Consider the following 24,028-nt stretch of genomic DNA (forward strand, 5'->3'; position numbering starts at 1 on the left):
TCAGTCTACCATGCAAAAAATGTCTTTGTAGTGCCAGGCCAACCTTTTCATGGTTTGTGTGCCTAGCACGTAGCAGAACATCTTTAATTTGTCACTATGGTACATTCTAAATAAGAGTGATGGCCACAAGGCCACTTCATTTATTGGTACATATACTCCCAGGCAGTCAGAAGCAATTATATACTTATAGTAAGTCTGCAAGGCAGTGAGTATACTTTAATGCTTTAGATTAGTTGGGTCATTCATGACCTCTGGGGGCACAAGTGCAAGAACTCTCTTTTTTTGATAAAAATCTTTGAGGAAGGAGTGATGTCTATGTGCTTGATTAATATAAGGATGGTAATGAGTGGGTTGAGTAACAGAACACAAATCCAACCCTACCTAGTCATTTATAGCCCCCACGTGTAGTTATCCACAGTGGGCACCTATGGGAAAGTGTAGTGTCAGTGTTGTCTTGACCCACAAAGCATCATAATCTACACAGTAATGATTCACTTAGGGGGTTATTTATCAAAGTCCGAATTTATCTCAATATTTTCTGCTACAAACTCCGATCAAATCCGCTCGGGTTTTTTACACTTATTTATTATTACATTTTCCCAAAAATTTGTGTTGCGAGGAAAAAATCAGATTTTCACAAATTTTTCTGAATTTTTTATCCGATTTTTCATCCGAAAACCTCGGGGTATTGCATGAAATCCAGCGCACATCAAAAAATCATTGGGACCTCCCATTGACTTATATGCAACGTCGACAGGTCTGAGATGCTGGATATTCAGATTCAGACTTTTTCATCCTCGGGGTTTAATAAATTCCGAAAAATCTGGGATTTTTTTAAAAGTGATTTTTGCATTCGTAAATAACCCCCTATCAGTCCAAACCCACCTAATGTACTGGTGCCATGGGTTTTAGGTCTAACTATTCATTACCAGTTGTTTATGTGGTTCTGCAATGCTGTTTATTCCAGGATAAAGGGTTTATATCATTCCTTTCTGTTTTATGAAATCATTGGTTTGTTATTAACCAACCAATTGGCTAACTGAGCCTAACTTGTTTCAGTATCATACAGAACCACTGGCTAGCATGGGGCTGCATTTAGAATTGTACCACATGGCCTGAACAGTGCTAGTAGGAATCACAAATGGGAATCATGAAGTCATTTGTCCCCAGACCACAATTAATGGTTAGGTATTTACTTTAATTAATCTGTCTCCACTAGGACATTAATGATTGATTATCTGGCTTACTGGAACATGATCTCAGAATCAGACAGAATCTGAATTTGTTGAACTGAAATGCTGATATGTTTGTTCAGCTGCTGATAAATTTCATATCCAGAGCCAGTAGATTGGAAACCCTTTGCCATAAAAGTTACAAAATCTTCAACCTTCCTATGCTTTGTTCCTATTACCCCTTCCCCTGTGGTTTACCTCTCTCTTGAGTCTCAAACAGCTCTACTTCTCACAGCTGAGGTCAAACTGCTTCCGACCCTCTAGAGTAGGGGTCCCCAACATTTTTTACCCATGAGCCACATTCAAATGTAAAAAGAGTTGGGGAACAACACAAGCATGACAAGTCAGTGGGGTGCTAATTAAGGCTGTGATTGGCTATTTGGTTTCCCCTGTGTGGACTGGCAGCCTTCGGGAGTTTCTGTTTGGCAGTACACATGGTTTTTATGCAACTAAAACTTGCCTCCAAGCCTAGAAATCAAAAATAGGCAGATGCTTTGAGGCCACTGGGAGCAACATCCAAGGGGTGGAAGAGCAACATGTTCCTCACGAGCTACTGGTTGGGGCCCACTGCTCTAAGGTCTCATCCATGTAAGTGAGTAAACCTGGGCAAGCACTGACTTTAATATGTGCTAATAATAAGATGTTCTACTGAGGTCAGTGCTCTGCTTATACAAATGTAAATGTGTTCTAATTTTGAACAGAGTAACAATACGGGTCTTTAAAGTAGATCTGTCAGCTTATGGTCTCATGCTTTAATTTGACAAGTTGATGGTGAATTAACAATAGTTATTGTTAGAGAACTTGCTTATTTCTCTCTCATATCCCATATAAGGGGGAAGATTCTTTCTTTGGGGCATATTTATTTTGCTGTGTAAAATGAAATTTGGCGGCGAAAACGGTGTAAAAAGCTGTGTAAAATAAATGGCGAGTTTATCAAAGTGTGTGTAATTTTATGCCATTAGAACGCCAGATTTGACGCGGTTAATTTACATTGCTTCTAAAGGGTCACTCCAAGAAAAAAATCTTAACATTTTACGTCGTTTTTTTACATGGTGAGGCCTGGTGATGTGTGGTGTATTATCTAGCTGTTTTTTTATACAAGTTAATAAATATGCCCCTTAGTGTACATGGAAGATGCCACTTTGAAATGAGACTTTAGCAGTCTGAAGGAATCTGGTAGCAAATTTTTCATAATTTTTGCATACAAATTTGCACTAATCTGTATACGATTAGTGTAAACCACCTCCGCTTACAATCATCTATGAATACATATACAGGCTATAAAATTTAACTTTTGCCTTAATCTAATGTTTTTGATTTGGAATTCCTTCCAGTAAGTTTGGGCTGTATAATTACTTATAATGCATTTGTGGGGCTGTACATAAATTCTCTAGATTTTCACAAGTATCCAATTGCCATTATTGTGTCTTTTATAGGAATTGTGAACACTTCCGAGGCTCCATCAATGTTTCTGAATCTGAAGGGAATCTGTATAAAACTGCATGTGATATGCTGGTTTATTACATTGATCAGACACCAGGTATGAATAGAGTAATCCTTCCACTGCATTTAATTTGACTAATTGTTTTACTTGACTTGTCTATGTATACAGCATTAAGTGTATATATTTTGTTTTAATATTTGTGTGATTGATGTAGAGCCATATTTATTAAAGTTTACAAGGTTGTTTGGTTTATTCACTTATATAATTTTTCTGAATAGATATAAATTCATATTGATCTTATAGGAAACCACTAGTGATGTACAGGTCACAAAAACTTTGACCCGATCCTATATTTACGCTAGGGAAGCCACATCCACCCATTCACACAAACCATTACTTTTAGCTTAGGGGGTGGGGCCTGCTATTTACATGATCAACGGGTAGGTTTCTCAGGAATATGAATCAGAAGTAATGCTCAGGGGCTCAAGGTGGTCTGACAATACCAAAACTGCCAATTCTTTGTTACCCAATCTTACCTCGCACATGACTAGATCGATACTGTTGATCGATACCAAACAATATTAATTGATTGCTTCTGAAAAGAGACCCCATTGAATGAGAAAAAATATTCAGGCGGATCAGGTCTTTAAATTTTAGATGGATTTATGTTTTATATTTGACCCAATATTCGCAGGGACTAGTAAAGGACCCATTGAAGCCTGAAACATTGTATTGAATTGGAACTGGCATGCGCATTAATTTTGGTTCTGTCTCAAACTTATCTGAACTGTGATTGGATCAAATAAACATGTCTGCTATAAGTAAAAGACACATTGACCCTTACTTACCCATTCACTTTCACTTACATACTATGTAATGATGATGAACACTCCCTCTTACTTGTTTTGGGAATGTGTCCAGTTGTGCAAAATATTTATCCTGCAGAAACCTCAGGAACTCTTGCTAGTGATCCATATAAGGTGGCTTGCTGATATAAATAAGGCAAATAGTCCTGACCTTGTCTCAAGCATATACACAGATAGGCATCCTGGAACATGATGGTGTCCAGATGAATTCCAGACATAGCATACACACCTATGAAGGTCAGTTTCAATGGCAAGGTCATGTTGACTGATAGATAGAAAGATGAGGTAAGTTGCAGCCACGCCAAAACATATTTCATTATTTCAACTATTTCAAGGTTATCGCAGGGTCTTATGGTATCAGATACTGTCCACAGCCTGTCTGGGTAATCAACAGGATTTAATTGTGCTGAAGACATGAGGGAGTTAGGATGAAGTGAATAGTCTTACTTGTTGGCAGATAACCGGCAGCCCTTTAGTGGGAGTTGGCTGTGGGGCAGAAAGGCTCTAACTGTGGAAAGATCAGATAGATAAACGTCATATAAAATATCTCTGGTTAATCATCACATTTCCACTCACACATCTAAGCAGATTCTATTTTAAATTGTATTTTATCTAGAATGGTGAATCATCATCATCATCATTTATTTATATAGCGCTGTCAAGATATGCAGTGAATGTGCACACATGAGAACAAATGTGGTTAGAACCAATACATTTACAAAATAATAATGCCAACTAGTGATGGGCAAATTCACAGAACAGCTAAAAAGTTAGACAAATGCATTAAAGTCAACGTGCAATCATTTTCAAACCACGCTACATTTTTTAACTATACACTAGAGTCTTTGGGGGTTATTTACTAAAATCTGCAAATTTCTCATTATTTTCTTAAAACCGCTTTGACCAAACTTCTGTGCACGTTTTTACCAATAAATGTATTCAAAAAAATCTGGTGTGGGAAAAGACTCCATAAAATCCAAATTGTATGTTTTTTTTTTTTTTTTTTGGATTATCGCCCTGATAACCACAAATTTTTCAGATTATTGTTTGAAACCCAGTGCAGATCATGATATCTTCCAATTGTAAATGGGACATTTGCCATTGACCTCGGCAGGTTTGAGATGGACTACTTCTTTAGCAGTTTCTGAGTTGGAAAAAAGTGCATTCTCGAAAACATTTTCTTTTTTTTTTAAAGAAAATGTCCAAATTCTGTCACATGTCCAAATTCTGAATACATGTCACTGTACAAGATATATGTTTTGTAAATATTGGAATTATTGAGCTTGCAATGGTAAATGGAGCACATTCTTACTAGACCAGTGTTAGTGGAGTACCATAGGGGTCTGTTCTTGGTCCTTTGGTTTTTAACTTGTTTATCGGTGACCTGGAGGTGGGCATTATAGTTAGTATAGGTATGGTACCTATTATGCAGAATGCTGTAGACCTCAGGTTTTCTGGATAACGCATCGTTCTGTAATTTGGATCTTCATAACTTAAGTCTACTAGCAAATCATGTTAACATTAAATAAACCCAATAGGCTGGTTTTTCTTCCAATAAGGATTAATTATATCTTAGTTGGGATCAAGTACAAAGTACAGGAAAAAGGGAAATCATTTTAAAAAATTTAGATCATTTGGACAAAATGGAGTCTAAGGGAAATGGCCTTTCCGTAATTTGGAATTTTCTGGATTACAGGTTTCCAGATAACAGATCCCATACCTGTACTGTTTCTATTTTTGTAAATTGTGTAGAACTATAAGATCCATGCAGGATGCTGCCACTTTGCTTCCCAGTTTTCCTATTTAGTCAAATCACTGCAAATTGGAAATTGAGGTTTATTGTTGATAAATGCAAGGTTATGCACTTTGGTATAAATAACACAAGTGCGAGTTATACACTCATGGGGGAATTTAATAAAAGTCGCAAAGAGAAAACTTGCAGAAATAAGAGTAAAAATGCACATTTCCTAATGTAATATTCTTACTTCAACTGTTATTGAATTGCAAATTTTAATTGCCCACTTTTAAGAAGTGCTTGAAGGTAGTGTAATATTTTTTCTTGGAGCAAACAAAACAAATTTTTCAGTAAGAACTTTTATTACATTTACGGAGCACTGGCGCAAACTATAACATTTGCAAAACTTCTTTCACTGTCGGAGTTGGTTGCTAAAGTTGGGTTCAGAAAAGCTTTATTAAATTCGCACAAGGGAAAATTTGTTCGTTCAAAGGCATAACATAATAATGTTACCATTACAGACTTTTATTACATTCCCCCATAAATGTATTATACACTAGTGTATTGAGGGTATCCTTATTTGAAAATAATCTGAGGATTTTTTGTATATAACAAGTTGTCTAATTACAGGCAATGTCACTTTGGGGCTTCTAAAGCAAATAAAGTTCTGTCTTGCATAAAAAAGGCATTAACTTGAGGGATGAAAACATCATTTTTGCCCTAGATAGCAGGGGATCTTTTTTCTATAGAGAATATCACTGCACCAGATGCCACGCCTCCAGACTAGAGGAAAAGAACTTTCATTTGAAGCAGCACAGGTGGTTTTTCACACTGAGGACAGTGAGGTTGTGGAATGCACTGCCGGTTGATGTGATGGCTGATTCTGATCTTAAGAACTACGGTTAAGGTGGCCATACACGGGCCGATAAAAGCTGCCGATAGACCAAGTCGGCAGCTTATTGGCCCGTGTATGGGGCCCCCCGACGGGCTTCCCTGATCAAGATCTGGCCGAAAGTTGGCCAGATCTCTATCGGATGGGACAAAAAATCCCGTCAGATCGCGGCCGCATCTTTTCGTTGATGCGGTCCCGCGATCCGACCCCCATTCCCATTCGTTGGGATCCGATCGTTGGGCCCTATGGACCCACGATCGGATCAGCCTGATATTGCCCACCTCAAGGTGGGCATATCAGAGAGAGATCCGCTCGTTTGGCGACATCGCCAAACGAGTGGATCTCTCCATGTATGGCCACCTTAAGTTAGTATAGGTATTGGTGTGTATATAGCTCTATGAATGTATAGAAAGGCAGTATGAGTATATGTACAGTTAGGGCCATAAATATTTGCACAGACAACTTGTTTTTCTAATTTTAGTTCTGTACATTACCACAATGAATTTTAAATGAAACAACTCAGATGCAAATTTGAGGAACTAAAGCCTTTTTTTTTTTTTTTTTTTTTTTTTATAATCTCTTTTATTTTTCAAAATTAGATACATTGACAAAGAATAATGTAAATATCATTATCAGTACAGAACATTTCAACTGGTTCATATCAGTACAGCTTCATTCAGTATAACATACATCAACAGCATCGTTTTACTCAAGGTTGTAGAAATACATTCCATGGGGCCCAAATTTGTGTATGTTTCTCTACCCTGTCTTCTAATAAAGCCGTTAAATACAACAGATTCTGTGTTTGGGTAATTCTTGCAATTACGGCATGAACATCTATAGTATGTTGTAGCCAGTGTTTCGCTAAATTGGTTCGTGCGGCAGCTAAAATTTGTCCCATCAAGGTATTCTGGAGCTTCGTGAGGCCTTTGGATGGACAGGCTAAAAGAGTCGTAGTGGCCTCAGGGACTATATGCGTATGAAATACTCGCCCAAGTAGGTTATAAACTTCCGCCCAATATTGCTTTGCCACAGGACACGTCCACCAGATATGCAGATAATCCCCAACTGCTGTACAACCCCTGAAGCAAGAATCGGGAGTGGAAGGACTAAAGCCTTTTTTTAGGTCAATTACTTCATTTCAGGGGCTCAAAAGTAATTGGAAAATTAAACAACTAAAATTAAAGGGTTCATTTCTAATACTTGGTTGAAAACCCTTTGTTGGCATTGACAGCCTGAAGTCTTGAACATCACCAGATTCTGGGTGTTCTCCTTTAATGCTCTGCCCGGCCTTTACTGCAGCGGCTTTCAGTTGCTGTTTGTTTGTGGGCCTTTCTGTCCCAAGTTTAGTCTTCAACAAGTGAAATGCATGCTCAATTGGGTTCAGATCAGGTGACTGACCTGGCATTTCAAGGATATTCCACTTCTTTGCTTTAATAAACCCCTGGGTAGTTTTGGCTGTATATTTTGGGTCATTGTCCCAATCAATTTGACTGCATGTAGCTGGATTTGAGCAGACAGTGTCTCTGAACATCTCAGAATTCATTCAGCTGCTTCTGTCCTGTGTCACATCATGGATAAACACTAGTGTCCCAGTGCCATTGGCAGTGATGCACGCCCAAGCCATCACATTGCCTCCACCATGTTTTACAGAAGATGTGGTATGCTTTGGATTATGAGCTGTTCCACGCCTTCTCCATACTTTTTTCTTGCCATCATTCTGGTAGAGGTTGATCTTGGTTTCATCTGTCCAAAGAACTTTTTTCCAGAACTGTGCTGGCTTTTTTAGATGTTTTTAGCAAAGTCCAATCTAGCCTTTCTATTCTTGATGCTTATGAGTGGCTTGCACCTTGCAGTGCACCCTCTGTATTTACTTTCATGCAGTCTTCTCTTTATGGTAGATATCGATACGCCTACCTCCAGGAGAATGTTGTTCACTTTTTTGACTGTTGTGAAGGGGTTTCTCTTCATCATGGAAAAGATTCTGCGATCATCCACCACTGTTGTCTTCCATGGACGTCCAGGTCTTTTTGCGTTGCTGAGTTCACCAGTGCTTTCTTTCTTTCTCAGGATGTACCAAACTATAGATTTTGCCACTCCTAATATTGTAGCAATTTCTCGGATGGGTTTTTTCTGTTATTGCAGCTTAAGGATGACTTGTTTCATCTGCATGGAGAGCTCCTTTGACCAATGTTGTCTGTTCACAGCAAAATCTTCCACATACAAGCACCCCCTCCTCAAATCAACTCCAGGGCTTTTATCTGCTTAGTTGATAATGACTTAACAAATGAATTGCCCACACCTGCCATTGAAATAGCTTTTGAGTCAGTGTCCAATAACTTTTGAGCCTCTGATCCAATTACTTTTGAGCCCCTGAAATGAAGAGATTGTGTTAAAAAAAGGCTTTAGTTCCTCACATTTTTATGCAATCTTTTTGTTCAACCCACTGAATTTAAGCTGAAAGTCTGCAGTTCAACTGCATCTGAAACTAAAAGTTTTGTGGTAATGTACAGAACCATGAATAGAAAAAAAGTTGTCTCTGTCCAAATATTTATGGGCCTAACTGTATATATATGTGCATTGGGGAGATTTCGAGGGGTTGAATTTGGACTTTGGTCCATATCTATAAAAAGATTGATAAATAAATGGGGCAACCCTGCAGCTAAACTGCTCCATCAAATGTCCAAATTATTGTGGTTGGGTTGGTTAACAAGCGCTGTCATTAGTAATATGAGCCTATTAGTCTCAGCAGCAATGATAGGCTATGAGTGTTAATGATCTCAGCAGTGATAGACTACGAGTGGTTCTCTTCTCAGCAGTGATACCTTTCATTTAACAAATGTTTGTGCAGAGTGAGCTCAGAATATCTTTATTAGCCACAGGCAGACATATGTCTAGCATTGTCATTTGGGCAATCTGTGGTAAAATTACTTCCTTCCTTGATTATCCTAATTTATCCAAAGTACATGATTTGTGCACAAAATATCAGGCAAGTTAGTGCAGGGAGACCTGTCCTATGATGTTGTACTAGCATGTACTTTGTTAAAGACAATCTTTAATAAAATATTTTTACAATTCTGTGTAATTGCTCCTTTAATAACATGGCATTAACTTCAGATTCCCGCCTGCTAAAAATGTATTTTCTTTTTGCACAGAATGCTTCTCAGATCCTCGGATCCTCACCATATTTTTCATTATTTCTATTGTCACATTTCTGCTGGGAATTCTGACTGTGCTTCTAACTAGACATATAATCCTCAACCACCATAAAGCCAGAGACAGGTCTGCGTCCAGTTACAGGACACCTACACACAAGAAGGTATGTGCTGCTCCACATCCTAATACTGTTACTTACAGGGCTCAGAACATCAGCAGTGATGTTTTTTCATGAATACATAACCAAAACTATGGAGCAGATTAGCCTTGTCCATTTATTAAAGGGGTGGTTCACCTTTAAGTTCACTTTTAGAATATTATAGTGGCTTTTTCTAAGCCACTTTTCAATTGGTCTTCTTTTTCTAAAAATAGTTTTTAAATCATTTTCCTTGTTCTTCGAATTCTTGCCAGCTTTCAAATGTGGGTCATTGTCCCCATCTAAAGATAAATGCTCTGCAAGGCTACACATTTTTTATTATTCCTTTTTTTTTTTTTTATTGATCAACTTTTTATTCAGACCCTCCCCTATTCCTATTACAGTCTCTTATTCAAATCAAGGTTGCTAGGGTAATTTGCATCCTAGCAACCAGTTGAAATGGCAAACTGGATAGCTGCTGATAAAAAAGCTAAATAACTCAAAACTCACAAATAAAAAATAATAATATATCATACTTGGGGGCACATTTACTATTGGTCGAAGTTAAATCCTTTGACTTCGAATAGCGAAGTCGAAGGATTTACCGCAATTCGTTCGTTCGAACGATTAAATCCTTCAAATTGAACGATTCGAATGATTTTAATCCATCGATCAAACGATTTTCCTTCGATCCCAAATTGCCTGGAAAGCTTATGGGGACCTTCCCCATTGGCTAACATTGGTGCTCGGTAGGTTTTAGGTGGCGAAGTAGGTGGTCAAAGTTTTTTTTAAAGAGACAGTACTTTGACTATCGAATGGTCAAATAGTCGAACGATTTTTAGTTCGAATCGTTCGATTCAAAGTTATAGTCGAAGGTCGAAGTAGCCAATTCCATGGTCGAAGTAGACAAAAAAAACTTTGATCCTTCACTCGAACTTAGTAAATGTGCCCCTAAAAGTCAACTCAAATGTGAACAACCTTTTTAAATTAGCAATGATTATGTCCTAGAAACAATAAAGAGCACTTTTTTATTTCACTGAGCATTTTACACAGTACTACCAATTCATAGCAATGCAGAAAAATGATTATTCACTGGTTTGTTAAGCCCCCAGGTATGTGCACTGCATTCAATTTAATGCAATGCTTGTAATTTTCATGGGATCCGTGAGTCAGATGGGGTGTTAGAGCACGGCGGTTGATTCTGTTTAGTTGAACAAATCGGTGAAAATGTAAAACCAGGGAAATATATTATGCATTATATACAGTATTGGTGGGAACACAAAAAAGGTGCAAAATGGAGGAAAAATTTGGTTTCGATGCAAAAATAGCATCTTGTATAACAGGGGTTATGTTTACTTATCATGTTTAAATGTTACAGTAATTCACAACTACTGGCTAAAGATGTAGTTCATGTAGCACACTCTAAGGGGGTTATTTAACAAAGGTCAAATTTTAGAGGAATGTGAATTTTTTTAACCTCTTATGTTATTTATGAATAAATTCGAACATCTAAAATCCAATCGAATGATCCCGACCCGAAAAGTCATATTTATTTCAAATCGAGTTTTCCTCCAGGGAAAAAAAACGTCACTTTTGTGCGTCAAATTTGTTCTCCCATTGAAATCTATTTTCGCAGCGAAACTTGGCAAAAATTTGGCACATCAATACTATGAAATAGTTCAAGAGACCTTTGCCATTGACTTCTACATGAACTCTGCAGTTTTTAGGAGAATATTCGAATTAGAATAGTTTCCAGGGTTGAGTTGTGATAAATCTCACATTCAAATTCAAATACGAGTTGGTGCGTTTAAATTCAAAATTGTGAGTTTTGACCAAAAAAACAAATTCCAATTTACCAGTCGAACCTTAGTAAATCTGCCCCAAAATCATCTGTGTGTATTGCGCTCTGCTCCATGGTTTACAATAACGTATTGGTTTTAAAGTTTGTAAATGTAATTGCTTTTGAAAGCAGTATCTGCCTGACTGGTGATATTTTTTGCACTATTGACTCCAAGGACAATGTAGCAAAAGCTGATCTGATTAACAAATATGGAGGACTGACTTGCGCTACACTGTTTGAAGCGTCAGAACCTGGAGTCTGCAGAGAACAGAAAGGCATAAACAAATACAGCTTTCAGCATTTACAAAAAAATTTAAAGCCTTTGAAATGCTTAAAGGAAAACTATACCCCCAAAATGAAAACTTGAGCAACAGATAGTTTATATCAAATTAAGTGGTATATTAAAGAATCTTACCAAACTGTTATATATATTTAAGTAAATTTTGCTCTTTTACATCTCTTGCCTTGAACCCCCTTTTTGTGATGGTCTGTGTGCTGCCTCAGAGATCAGCTGACCAGAAATACTACAACTCTAACTGTAACAGGAAGAAGTGTGGAAGCAAAAGACAAAACTCTGTCTGTTAATTGGCTCATGTGACCTAACATGTATAGTTTGTTTGGTATGTTTGTGTGCACAGTGAATCATACGATCCTTATTTTTAAAATGGCACTTTTCTATTTATGATTACCCAATGGCACATACTACTAAGAAAGTTTATTATTATGAAAATGGTTTATTTACATGAAGCAGGGTTTTACATATGAGCTGTTTTATGCAATATATTTTTATAGAGACCTACATTGTTTGAGGGGTATAGTTTTCCTTTAATACATAATGGAAAGTTGTTCGACTTGCACACTATTCAAAAAAACTGTTTTTATCAGGAGATCCCCTTTAAATTCAGTAGGGATGTACTGAATCCAGGATTCGGTTCAAGATTTGGCCAGGATTCTGCCTTTTTCAGCAGGATTCGGATTCAGCCAAATCCTTCTGCCGAATTCACTATTTTGGATTCGGCTGAACCCTCGAAACTTTCGCAAAAGATTTGGGCCGAATACCAAACCAAATTTGATTTTGAATATGCAAATTAGGGGCGGGAGGGAAACCGTGACGTTTTATCACAAAACAAGGAAGTAAAAAAATTGCTAATTTGCATATGCAAATTCAATTTTGGTTCAGTAATCGCCCGAATCTTTCGCGAAGGATTCGGGGGTTCAGCCGAATCCAAAATAGTGGATTCGGTGCATCCCTAAAATTCGTTAGCTTGAAAAATCAATATATAATAGAAAAATGACTAAATGGGAGGAGTTGTCAAATTTACATATATAGCAAAGTAGTCATTTTAGAGTATATATATATCTTAATTCTGTTAATAATAATTTAAATTAAATTAATTAACTAAACACAATAGGGTTGTTTTGCCACCAGTATTATTACGGTTAATAATTTGAATAATTTACTTATAGTGGAGTGTATGGGAGATGGCTACTGTTTTATTATTAAAGACAATAGGAAATCTTTTTTCAAATTATAATTCTATGCTTTAGATGGATGGGCAGATGGTTTTCCTGAAATTTGGATCTTTCTGGATATTAAGTTTTAGATATGGGATTCCATACATGCCTACACAAAAATAATGGAAATCTTGGATAGAGAATAACAGATCAGTTCTAATGAATCATTGTGCATGTTATGTTATAGTCTGGAACGCATGAATTAACACATATTTTTGTGTCTCTTGAAGGATAAAAGTGTGTTACACAATGTGTATACGAGAACAGTGACGTACACCCGTGAAAAACCCGATGACATCAATATAGACATCAGTAAAATGGAAGCGCCTGAAACATTCAAGTGTAACTTCTGAAGAACTGTGTGTTTACCTAGTAATGTTTCACTACGTTGGTTCCGGTATGTCGGCTGCCAGTATTGTCGCTGGTATATTACAACAACAACTAAAACCAACTGTTATATTTAATGACGTAGCTGCTGTAAGGCCTATGGCACCAGGGCGGATTTTGGGCATTCGGCTGACTCCCTTCCCTTTCTGCGTGTGCAAAATCACCTATTCTTATAGTTGAATGGCGGCAGCATAGTTACTTGTCAGCTACATGAAAATGCTTTAGTGCAATTGGTCGGGCAGCAGTTTTCTGACTCAAGCAGTTGCCATTGATGAGAGGCAGCAGGGGGTTATCAGCCATTTTTTTCACGTGGCAAAAAACATCCATAATCTGCCCCGTGTGCCATAGGCCAATTCAATGTGCATTACTACTGTGTGGTACCACTGATCAATTTAGCACTTTATTTTATTTGTGCCTTCTCTATTTTATAACTGTTTTCTATATTTTAATAAGATAAAGCAAAACAAAGCACTGGTAACACTTTAGCTATGAATTTGTGCACTCAGAATGTTCCATTGAAAATCTTGAACAGACTTAGCCAAAAAAAAAAATGCACAATATTTTTGTATGCAGATATGGGACCTATTATGCAGAATACTCTGGACCTGGGGCTTTCTGGATAAGGATCTTTCTGTAATTTGGATCTCCATGCCTTAAGTCTGCTAAAAATCATAAAAGCATTAAATTAAGCCAATAGGATTGTTTTGCCATCAATATGGATTAATGCAGCTTGGTTACCATCCAAGTACAAGGTACTGATTTATCATTACAGAATAAAAGGGAATCATTTTGTGCTTCATATGGACTCTATGAGAGAGGGCCTTCCTGTAATTCAGAGCTTTCTAGATAAGATATCCTACGGTAAGGGGCATATTTATCAAGGTTCGAATTTTGAATTTGAAAAACTTTTTTGGCCGAATTGGGCCGTTTTCGATCGAATTGGGCCGCATTCGGCTGAATTCGAATTGTACGAATCTAAGTAATAGCGCATTCGATCGAATTCGAATCAAAGTTTTTCCCAAAAAAAACTTTGATTTTTCAAAGTTCACCAGTTGACTCCAAATAGGTTCTATGAGGTCCCCCATAGGCTAAAACACCAATTCAGCAGGTTTTAGATGGCGAACGGTCAAAATTGAATTTTTAAAGAGACAGTACATGATAAATTTCGATATCTGAATTTTCGAAAAAAAATTTAATCGAATTCGGACTATTCCCTAGTCGAAGTTCACAAAAAATAGCATTTTTTGAATTTGAAAATTCAACACGACCTTTGATAAGTCTGCCCCTAAGTGTATACATTATTAATTAACCGGTACAGCAATTGTTATCAAATCTTTAAATGACTCCTGCCCTATGCTTTGTGCTTGTGTCAGATTGTTGGTGGCAAGGAGGGGGGATAACAGGGTGAATGAAATTATTTATACAGTTATATGATACAGGTCTGGGATTTAGCTAAATAAAGGCTTAGTTACTATGGGTACTGGCGCAAAGGTACCATTTAGAGCTCCCTATGCACTAAGGACTTACACCTCTACCGATAGGGAGCTGCTGGCTGCAGTCTTTGACTTGTCCAGATCAAGAAGCAGAACACAGCACTCACAAGTGCAAGGGGTATCTGTAGATAAAGCCTGCACTGAGTAGGCACTATGTAAAGGGCCCCAAATCACCTAGTATCCACTGGCACTCATTCCCAGCACCTCCTGAATGAAATGCAAGGAGTGTCAGGGTCTCTTTATTCAGCACAGACAGGAGTAAACAGTGACGCACACAAGGATGGGCCTTTCTGGTGATGGCTGGTGTATTGTTAATGAAGTATCTGCCAGGATCCATTTCCTAGGCTCTACAGAACTGAATAAGGTTTATTGCTAAGCATTATGACCTACTGTTTTGGAATTTCAGGACATAGAAACCTCAAAAATGTGTTGCCTGGGGATCTAGACCTAAGTGTAATGTACCCATTGTTATGAGGATGTTAGAAATCAGAAAAGAGTTTCTGGAGATTCTGACCCTGTTTTTTTTATTATATATTATGTTAAATCCAAAGTTGAAAATGTCTTTGTCTGTCTGAAGAGTGTGTCTGTGTGTATGTATATAGCAGTACTTATGTGCACGATGTTGTACATCTGATAAAGTGTTCTACTGTCATTCTTCCCTTTAAATATAGCAGGGGTACTTCATAAATATCCCGATTAACTGAAGCCGGGGGACGCTTTTGCTTTGTTGAATTGTTTTCTGTTTAAATTTGCAGCCACATATATTAAATATTTGGCATTGGCACTTCTCAGCCAGTGGCATTCTGTCAGACCTGGTAACTGGATGGCTGTCAACAAAGGTATTTTCCTATGTCATTGCACCCACAGGGGCACTTGACCCCCCCCCCCACACACACACACACACTTAGGTGGTTATTTACTAAACTCCGAATGCAAAAATCCCCAAAACATTGTGACTTTTTTTAATAAAATCAGACTTTTAAAAAAATCAAGATTTTTTCGGGAATTTATTAAACCCGAGGATAGAAAAGTCAGAATCTAAAAAAACCGGCATCTCAGACATGTCAAGGTGGCATATAATTCAATGGGCGAAGACTCAATGATTTTTTGATGTGCTCTGGGTTTCATGCAATACCCCGAAGTTTTCGGGCAAAAAGCATAAGAAATCAGAGTTTTCGTGTGAAAAATCCAAAAAAATCATGTTAATCAGAGGGAAAAAATCTAGAAAATCTGATTTTTTTCCTGCAAAGCAAATTTTTGGGAATATGTAATAATAAATAAGCGTAAAAAAAAACCAGCGGATTTGATTGGAGTTTGTAGCAGAAAATATTGAGATAAATTCGCACTTTTGTAAATAACCCCCTAACAGTACAAACACACACAGTTGCAGCCGATGTATCAAATCAATGTACTGTAAATTTTGCAGGTGCATTTGCAGATCAAATGCAGTTTGCAGCATTAACGCTTGTTTATTTTGGCGCAAGTCTGCTGCACTTATTGACACGGCCTTCTGCGAGAACCCTGGAATATTTAGGTTAGTCGTAACTCCCAAAATGAGGTGCCATTGCACACAATTCAGCAGAAGAGGCAGGACAGATGCAATGTTGTTTAGTGAAACTATATGGACACTCGATTGGTCATTGGATAATGTTCAGAGAAGTCCTAAACATCGCACCAATGGTACATATTTCTGCCCTGTGTGCACCCTAATGCACATACATGTTAACACTCCCATTGGACAACTCTTCATATGTTGACCCTTCAGCCATCTCCCCTTTCATTCCCAAAAATTCCTGCTATGTGAGAGTGACACTAAAATGAAGTTTGGAGTGCTAGGCTAATGTTGTTGCAATATTTAAATCAATAACTGTGTTCAAACACCTTATTTTGGACGCATGTCAGAATAGTTGCTCGTGTCTAAACCGTCACGATTCAACATTATTCGGACGCCCATTGACTTTAATGCCTGCAGCAATATTGTTTTGTGAATTTTCCCTGTTTCGCGAATTGTGCGGACAATTCACTAATTTTTCGGGATAAATTCACCTATCACTACTTATTATTTCTCAGCAGGCTTTGACTGGGTGTTGAATACAGTTGCCCCGTTTCATCTATGGTTTCACTCCAGTAGGAAGTCAGCTCGATTCCATTGTATAGAGGGAAAGCATGTACCAAGAAATGTTTTGTTATGTGGTTGGCAATTGATACAGTTTGCTCACATGAATTTCTCATGCAGTATACACACCATCTATACAAACTGTATAATCATTTGTGCATATGTAACTCCTTTCATCCGTTTGGCAGCTCAACCTTCAGTGTGAACAAACTAAAGCTGAGAACTCTACAGTTGTAAACTAATCCAACCAGTGACTCAATTTGGGCATATGTTAGGCCTGGCACTTGCTCCCCCCCCCCACATCCAACTAGTAATGTTCATAACTGGCTTAGGGTCCACATATATGACTGGTGGGGCCAAATATCAGACTTAGATTCTGGGGAAAGAGGAACTAGGAGTGAGACTCAAAAAACCATAGACACATAAAAATATCTGAGCTCATGTTCAAAGACCATAGCAACCAGAAAGCAATTTAGAAAGTGGTAGTAATTCAAAACCTCAAAACAATAACTTAGTTGTAACTCGTTTTTAACTAATATGTTCATTTTACAGTGAACTTCTCTTTAGTTCTGAGTATACTTAGTATACTTTTGAGAATATACATGATAGAGAAGAATTTGGGGCCTTGTTACAATTGGCCAGTTATTATAGCTGCATTCGTGAGAAACGGAGGAATGCAGATTCTTTTAATTTTTGTTTTGTTCCTTTGGTTCTTCATATTTCATCTGTAATGATAAAAATGTGTCTTATTTTTTCCTTAATATATTATGACTTAGCGGAGTGAATCGGAAATACCAGCATTTATTGTACATACATGTGCCAAGACTTTAAACCGAAAACATATTCTGAAGACTGTTAGAACAGGGGAATAATTTACATTGCTTGAATGTAACGATCAAAAAGCATCTTGCAGGGAAGATGGGCCCTAAGGCTAGGGCCACACGGGGGGGCAAAATCAGATAGCCGTTATCTGCTGGACGATTTAAGTCATACCACAGGCAGTAGCCTCCTCTCCGCATTAAATCAGCACAAACAGATGGCAGATTTCGGCTCAAAATGCAAATACTCTCTGTTCTTCACCAAAACACTCAGAGTTTGTTTGTGCCGATCCAATTCAATGCGCTAAAGAGAGGAGGCTACTGCCCGCGGTAGGACTGAAATAAGCCGGTGGATTTAGGCTAGTTGATTTTAGCCCTCATGTTGCCGTAGCCTAAAAGATCAAACTTATTCAAGGACATTATAGTCAAGGCAGTCTTTATCACCAGCCTAGAAACAGTCGCTTCATTTATGTAACTTCACCCAGGTGGGAATACATATACTGTACATCCCAAATCTCACACTATCTGATCTTCAAGCTTAGCTTTCTGGTGTATCTAGGAGAGCAGATGACCATTCTCCTCTTATCTCACCATGTTTAGTCTGAGCACCACTTGCCATTGTTTCAACCCCCATAGAGATGGCCAGCTCTACAGTTTAGGGACCACTGCATTAGAGTAAATATGATGAAATAGGGACAACATTTAAAGCAGTGAATGTTCTTTTAAAGCTGTTGGTGGGTTTGAGTTGTCCGTAGAGAGTAAAAGTGGCCATAGATGCACCAATATTATCGTACAAAATCTATTGTACAATAAATAGGCGACTGATATCTGTAAAATCCTTGGAAATCGGTCGTCTTGTCAATTGGGCTGTACTAAAAATTTTGATGGTGCCCAGACATTGTAACGTTAATACTGAATCATCAGATAGAGCTAAAGAAATATTTTTGTTTTTACCTGCATATCTGACGATTCAGCTCTTAACGTTAGTAGAGTAGAAAAGATCTTTCGTACGACTAATGGTCATGGGGAAAGATGGCCACCTTTAGAGTGATTCAGCTGGATTCTTTTTTCTTGTTAAAAGGTAGTTATCTAGTTGAGTTATTGGTACATTGCTAGTGCTTCTTGCACCTTGCTGCTGTCTTCATGGGTCCCAAACAAGACCTTATTTGCCCATAGATCTACATGGAGCTGGCTCCTCTCCATTTGTACGGGTATGGGACCTGTTATCCAGAATGCTGGGGACCTGGAGTTTTCCCAAATATTTTCCCAAATATTTCTGTCATTTGGATCCTCATATCTTAAGTCTACTAGAAAATATTTAATTTTGAAACCCAATAGGCTGGTTCTGCCTTCAATAAGGATTAATTATATCTTAATTTGGAGCAAGTACAAGCTACTGTTTTATTATTACAGAGAAAATCATTTATAAAAATTTGGATAAATATGGGAGATAGCCTTTCCATAATTTGGAGATTTCCGGATAATGGGTTTCCAGATAATGGATCCCATACCTGTATTTTGAGGATCAGCTGAAAGAGCACTAGGACAAACTGTTCATTTTTCATAAGAGGTCATACAATTAATTTAAAGGACGAGGAAATTTTTAAATACTGGTGGGTGACAATCTAGGCTCCACCCAGTCATTCTAATTAATAATCTTAATAATCTGGTTATGGAACCAGCCTGGGAGTTAGAACTGGACACACTTTCCTCAGCAAGTTTACTCCCTTTGAGGCCAGACTGCATGCCGGGGATTGTAGTAAATAGTGATGGGTGAATTTATTCGGCAGGCATGGATTTTTGGCGAATTTACACCCTTTGCTGCCCATGAATGTTTTCGCAAAACTGTTGCTAAAATACGCCGTGGAAATTGTTGCGTGCATAAAAATGGCTGCATGGCAAAATTATTCGGACGCCGATTGACTTTAATGCCTTTAGAAAAAAGAATTGCGCATATAAAAATTGTCGCGCACGTCAAAATTATTTTGACGCCCATTGACTTCAAATTTTTCGACGAGGCGAAACAGGACAGATTCGTCCATCACTAGTAGTAAAGTTAGGTGTTAGCAGCTGGTTTCAACAGTATTTGTGCTCTACCTGAAGAGCTGAATGTACTCCTTAGGTAATTGCAAATTTGTTTGATAGGTCACAAAATTAGCTCAAGCAGCTGATGTCCCCTAAGTCAATAGAAAATTTGATTTGTGAACTAATGACCATATTATTTTATATAAGTAATGGCAAATATTTGTTCATCAATGACAAATTTGGACATATTAACACTTTATGGAGTGTGCTTCGTGGTGCCAAAGTGCTGACAGAGGTGAATGTCTCTAGAATAAAGACAACAGTGATGGAGAAAGGGTATTGAAATTGGAAACAATTTATTTGAAGCTTTAATGCAGAGAAAATAGGTAGCAGTTTAAATGCAGATCCACAGTCCCCCAGCTGCTCTGAATTACAAGTCACGGGGGCAGAGAACGCTGGGGTCGCCAGTTTCCCAGCAGAGCAGGGTCTGAAAGCCCTGGGGTAAGTGCTGACTGTAATCCACTGATGTTTTCCTTCTAGTCAGAGGTATGTGTTATATCCAGGGCTGATTAGCTTGGAGTTTTCTATAAGAAGATTAAAGAGCATGTTCCATACCCTGTTGTTAGTTATGAAGGTCTCTGTGATTGCTTTGAAGCAGGACATGACCTGATCCAGGTTCCGTGGAATAGCTGAAGGAGATATATAGAGAATAACAGGAACTACATGTTCTATAGCATTAAGCTGCTGTGCAGAACCCGCATGCAACATTTTTTCAATGTTAAAATTCAGTTCAGTAACAATTCTAAAGATCATTTAAAGGCATATAATGGGAGACATGTGGATAGAAATGTGTGTTTTGCTGTTTTTATTTCTTACGTATGAATGTAGCGCAAGATGTAAAATGAAATCAAGCCTGTAATTCTTACATTGTTATAATATATTTTTTTACATAAATTATTTACATGTGGTGTTTGTGTGTTTGTAACTGTACTAGTCTTGCCACACCAAAAAAAAGGTGAGATGGGGTTATAATTTTTTTTTTTATATAAACATACCTACATTGAGCTTATTGTTTGCCCACTGTTAAATCTTTATCATAATGTTTTTATTCCTGGGTCTCCGATCGTAAGACCCATTAGTTCATTCTTTCTTGAGTCGATCTCTATCGGCTTGTATGAAAATAATAAAAGTCATAAACAAATAAATGCAATCCCATTATGAATTAACAGCAGCTAGCAAGATAATAATACCTACTATGTTTGTATGTGCTTCCCAAACCAATTCATAGTGTGGGGATTATTTGCCTCTGTTGTTGAGCTATAACGTATATATATATATGTCATAAGCCAATGAGATTTGCCAAAGACTTATGGAGGATATAGCTAAAGTTCACCAAGAGCTGAAGCCAGGGGTGTAATTAATGGGGTTATGTAATAAAAGGCACTGAGTTTACCCAGGAGCAATAACCTATAGCAACCAATCAGCATATAGTGGTCACCTGTTTAAAAGCACCTTATTGGTTGCCACTGGTTACTGCTCCTGGGCAAACTTAAAGAGATACTGTCATGGGAAAGGTTTTTTTCAAAACACATCAGTTAATAGTGCTGCTCCAGCAGAATTCTGCACTGAAATCCAATTCTCAAAAGAGCAAACAGATGTTTTTATATTCAATTTAAGAAATCTGACAAGGGGCTAGACATATTGTCAGTTTCCCATCTGCCCCCAGTCATGTAACTTGTGCTCTGATAAAACTCTTTACTGCAAGTTGGAGTGATATCACTGCCCCCCCCCCCCACCAGCAGCCTAACAAAAGAACAATGGGAAGGTAACCAGATAACAGCTCCCTGGTAGATCTAAAAACAACACTCAATAGTAAAAGCCAAGTCCCACTGAGACACATTCAGTTACATTAAGTAGGAGAAATAACAGCCTGCCAGAAAGTAGTTCTTCCTAAAGTGCAGGCACAAGTCACATGACTTGGGGCAGCTGGGAAACTGACAATATGTCAGTTATTGAATATAAAAAATCCGTTTGCTCTTTTTTTTCTGGATTTCAGTGCAGAATTCTGCTGGAGAAGCACTAATAACTGATGGATTTTGAAAAAAAACATGTTTTCCCATGACAGTATCCCTTTAATGCCTTATATTGCATATGGGGACTAGAGTGTATAGGGCTAGGTTTGCTACCTGTTCGATTTTGACCCGGACATCCTGGTTTACGGAAGGGCTGTCTGGGTCAAAACTGTCTGCCTGGTTTTCTAAATTAGGAAAACCAGGCAAGATTTTCAGAAACTGACACAGCATTTGGCCAATTGCCTTCACATCATAGCCCTGCCCCTGTGATAGTACTATTCCGGCCCATGACATCACAGCCCCACCCAGTGACATCACTTCCCACCCCCATTGTCTGGACCTAGCAGCGGGGAAAGGTGACAACCCTCTAGAGATCCCAGTGGGGCACTAGTTAATGAGCAATTTTAATATATCTTGGTAGAATATAACATCTAGGTATAGTACTGTCTGAGGCTCAGTCATAGAACACTAGTTTCTAACCAATGGCTAAACTATCCAGTACTCACCAACGGCCAAAGGCTAAAGGACCCAGAACTGACCCTGGGGACTTGTATCATCTTTTTATCAATAGATTGGAGTGCCAATTAGTAGGCAGAGGAAAATAAGAGCAGTGTAAAGTTTGTAGTTGTACAAATGGATAGGCTGAGAAAAATCACACTAATTCTTTCCAATTCCTTTTTGTGTTTTTACTTGTACTTGTGGGTGTTGTTTGATTCTTTAAAAAAAACATTTGTTCTTTTGTTATGCCATGACTACTAAATGTTATTTTAAGAAACTGACACTGTAGAGTATAGCTTTTATTTTTATAATAAAGTTTGTATTGTTTTAACTTCTGTGTCTGTTTTATTGGCTAAGGCAAAGCTATGACAAATAGATCTATGACAAGGAGTCACTAGGTGGCAGTGAGGAGTTGCAAACTAGAGTGTCGGCCATTACTGTGTTTTCTGTAGTTCAGAAATGCAAATATGCTATGGTATAAGAAATATAATCAGTTCCTGAGGTAATGGATAGAACTTGCTGTTTATATTTCAAATATATTTAAGAGAACATGTGCCCTGTATGAAACGGTCTGTCTGGTATTTTTATATATAGAGAGCATTGTACTGCCTTTACACCACCAACAGTTGTTGAACATTCAAGGCAAACAAAAATAATTAACACAACAAAATAGCATCTGCTGAAAGGGGTGGTTCATCTTTTAGTTAACATTTAGGGGCACATTTACTTCGTACGAGTGAAGGAATAGAATAAAAAAAACTTTGAATTTCGAATGATTTTTTTGGCTACTTCGACCATCGAATTGGCTACTTCGACCTTCGACTTCGAACCGAACGATTTGAACTAAAAATCGTTCGACTATTCGATAGTCAAAGTACTGTCTCTTTAAAAAAAACTTCGACCCCCTACTTCGCCAACTAAAACCTACGGAACCTCAATGTTAGCCTATGGGGAAGGTCCCCATAGGCTTTCTAACAAATTTTTGTGAAGGAAAATCGTTCGATCAATGGATTAAAAAATCCTTCGAACGATTTTTCCTTCGATCGAACGAATTGCGGTAAATCCTTCGACTTCGATATTCGAAGTCGAAGTATTTAACTTCGACGGTTGAATATTGAGGGTTAATTAACCCTCGATATTCGACCCTAAGTAAATGTGCCCCTATGTATGTTATAGAATGTCCAAATGTCCTAGTAACTTTGCAATTGATCTTCATTATTTATTTTTTTATAGTTTGTAAGTCATTTGCCTTCCCTTTCTGACTCTTTTCAGCTTTCAAATGGGGGTCTCTGATAACTATTATTTTATAATGTTTTATTCATCTACCAGGCCCTCTCCTATTCATATTCCAGTCTCTCATTTAAACCAATGCCTGGTTGCCAAGGAAAATAAGTCCCTAGCAACAAGTTAGCTACCCAAACTGGAGAGCTTCTGAGCGAAAGCTAAATAACCGAAAAACCTTTAAAAAATGAAGACCAATTGCAAATTGTCGAAGGAATATCATTATCTACATCATATTAAAATGTAATGTAACAGTGAATTAACCTTTAAAGGGCATATCCCCCCAAACTCTAAAATTATCTAATATATAGTGATAAAAAATATCCAATGAGTTTGAAGCCTGTCTGTCCTTTGCTATCCTTTTTACTACATGTCCCTGTGCTAAAACAATGTTGCAAAATGCAGCTCTCCCTCAGCCAGATCCCATAATGCCTTGCACACTTCTTCTATTCTCCATTGTATCAGGTCTGTTCATCAAAGGAAAAGTAAGGCATTGTGGGAAATGGAGTTTCAGCTGGAGGA

At 37.8% G+C, this 24,028-nt stretch overlaps 1 protein-coding gene across 1 annotated transcript in view; it reads left to right on the plus strand.

Moving 5' to 3' along the window:
* Positions 1 to 13,856, plus strand: part of itgb8.S (integrin subunit beta 8 S homeolog) — an 80,049-nt gene extending 66,193 nt beyond the window's left edge. Inside the window, exons 12-14 of the mRNA XM_041567494.1 lie at positions 2,669 to 2,772; positions 9,325 to 9,488; positions 13,047 to 13,856. Coding sequence (XP_041423428.1) covers positions 2,669 to 2,772; positions 9,325 to 9,488; positions 13,047 to 13,169 — 391 coding nt within the window. The 3' untranslated portion in view covers positions 13,170 to 13,856. The remainder of the gene's footprint in view (positions 1 to 2,668; positions 2,773 to 9,324; positions 9,489 to 13,046) is intronic.
* Positions 13,857 to 24,028: the final 10,172 nt, after the last annotated feature.

The sequence above is a fragment of the Xenopus laevis genome, chromosome 6S (genome assembly GCF_017654675.1).
Source record: "Xenopus laevis strain J_2021 chromosome 6S, Xenopus_laevis_v10.1, whole genome shotgun sequence".
Taxonomy (NCBI): domain Eukaryota; kingdom Metazoa; phylum Chordata; class Amphibia; order Anura; family Pipidae; genus Xenopus; species Xenopus laevis.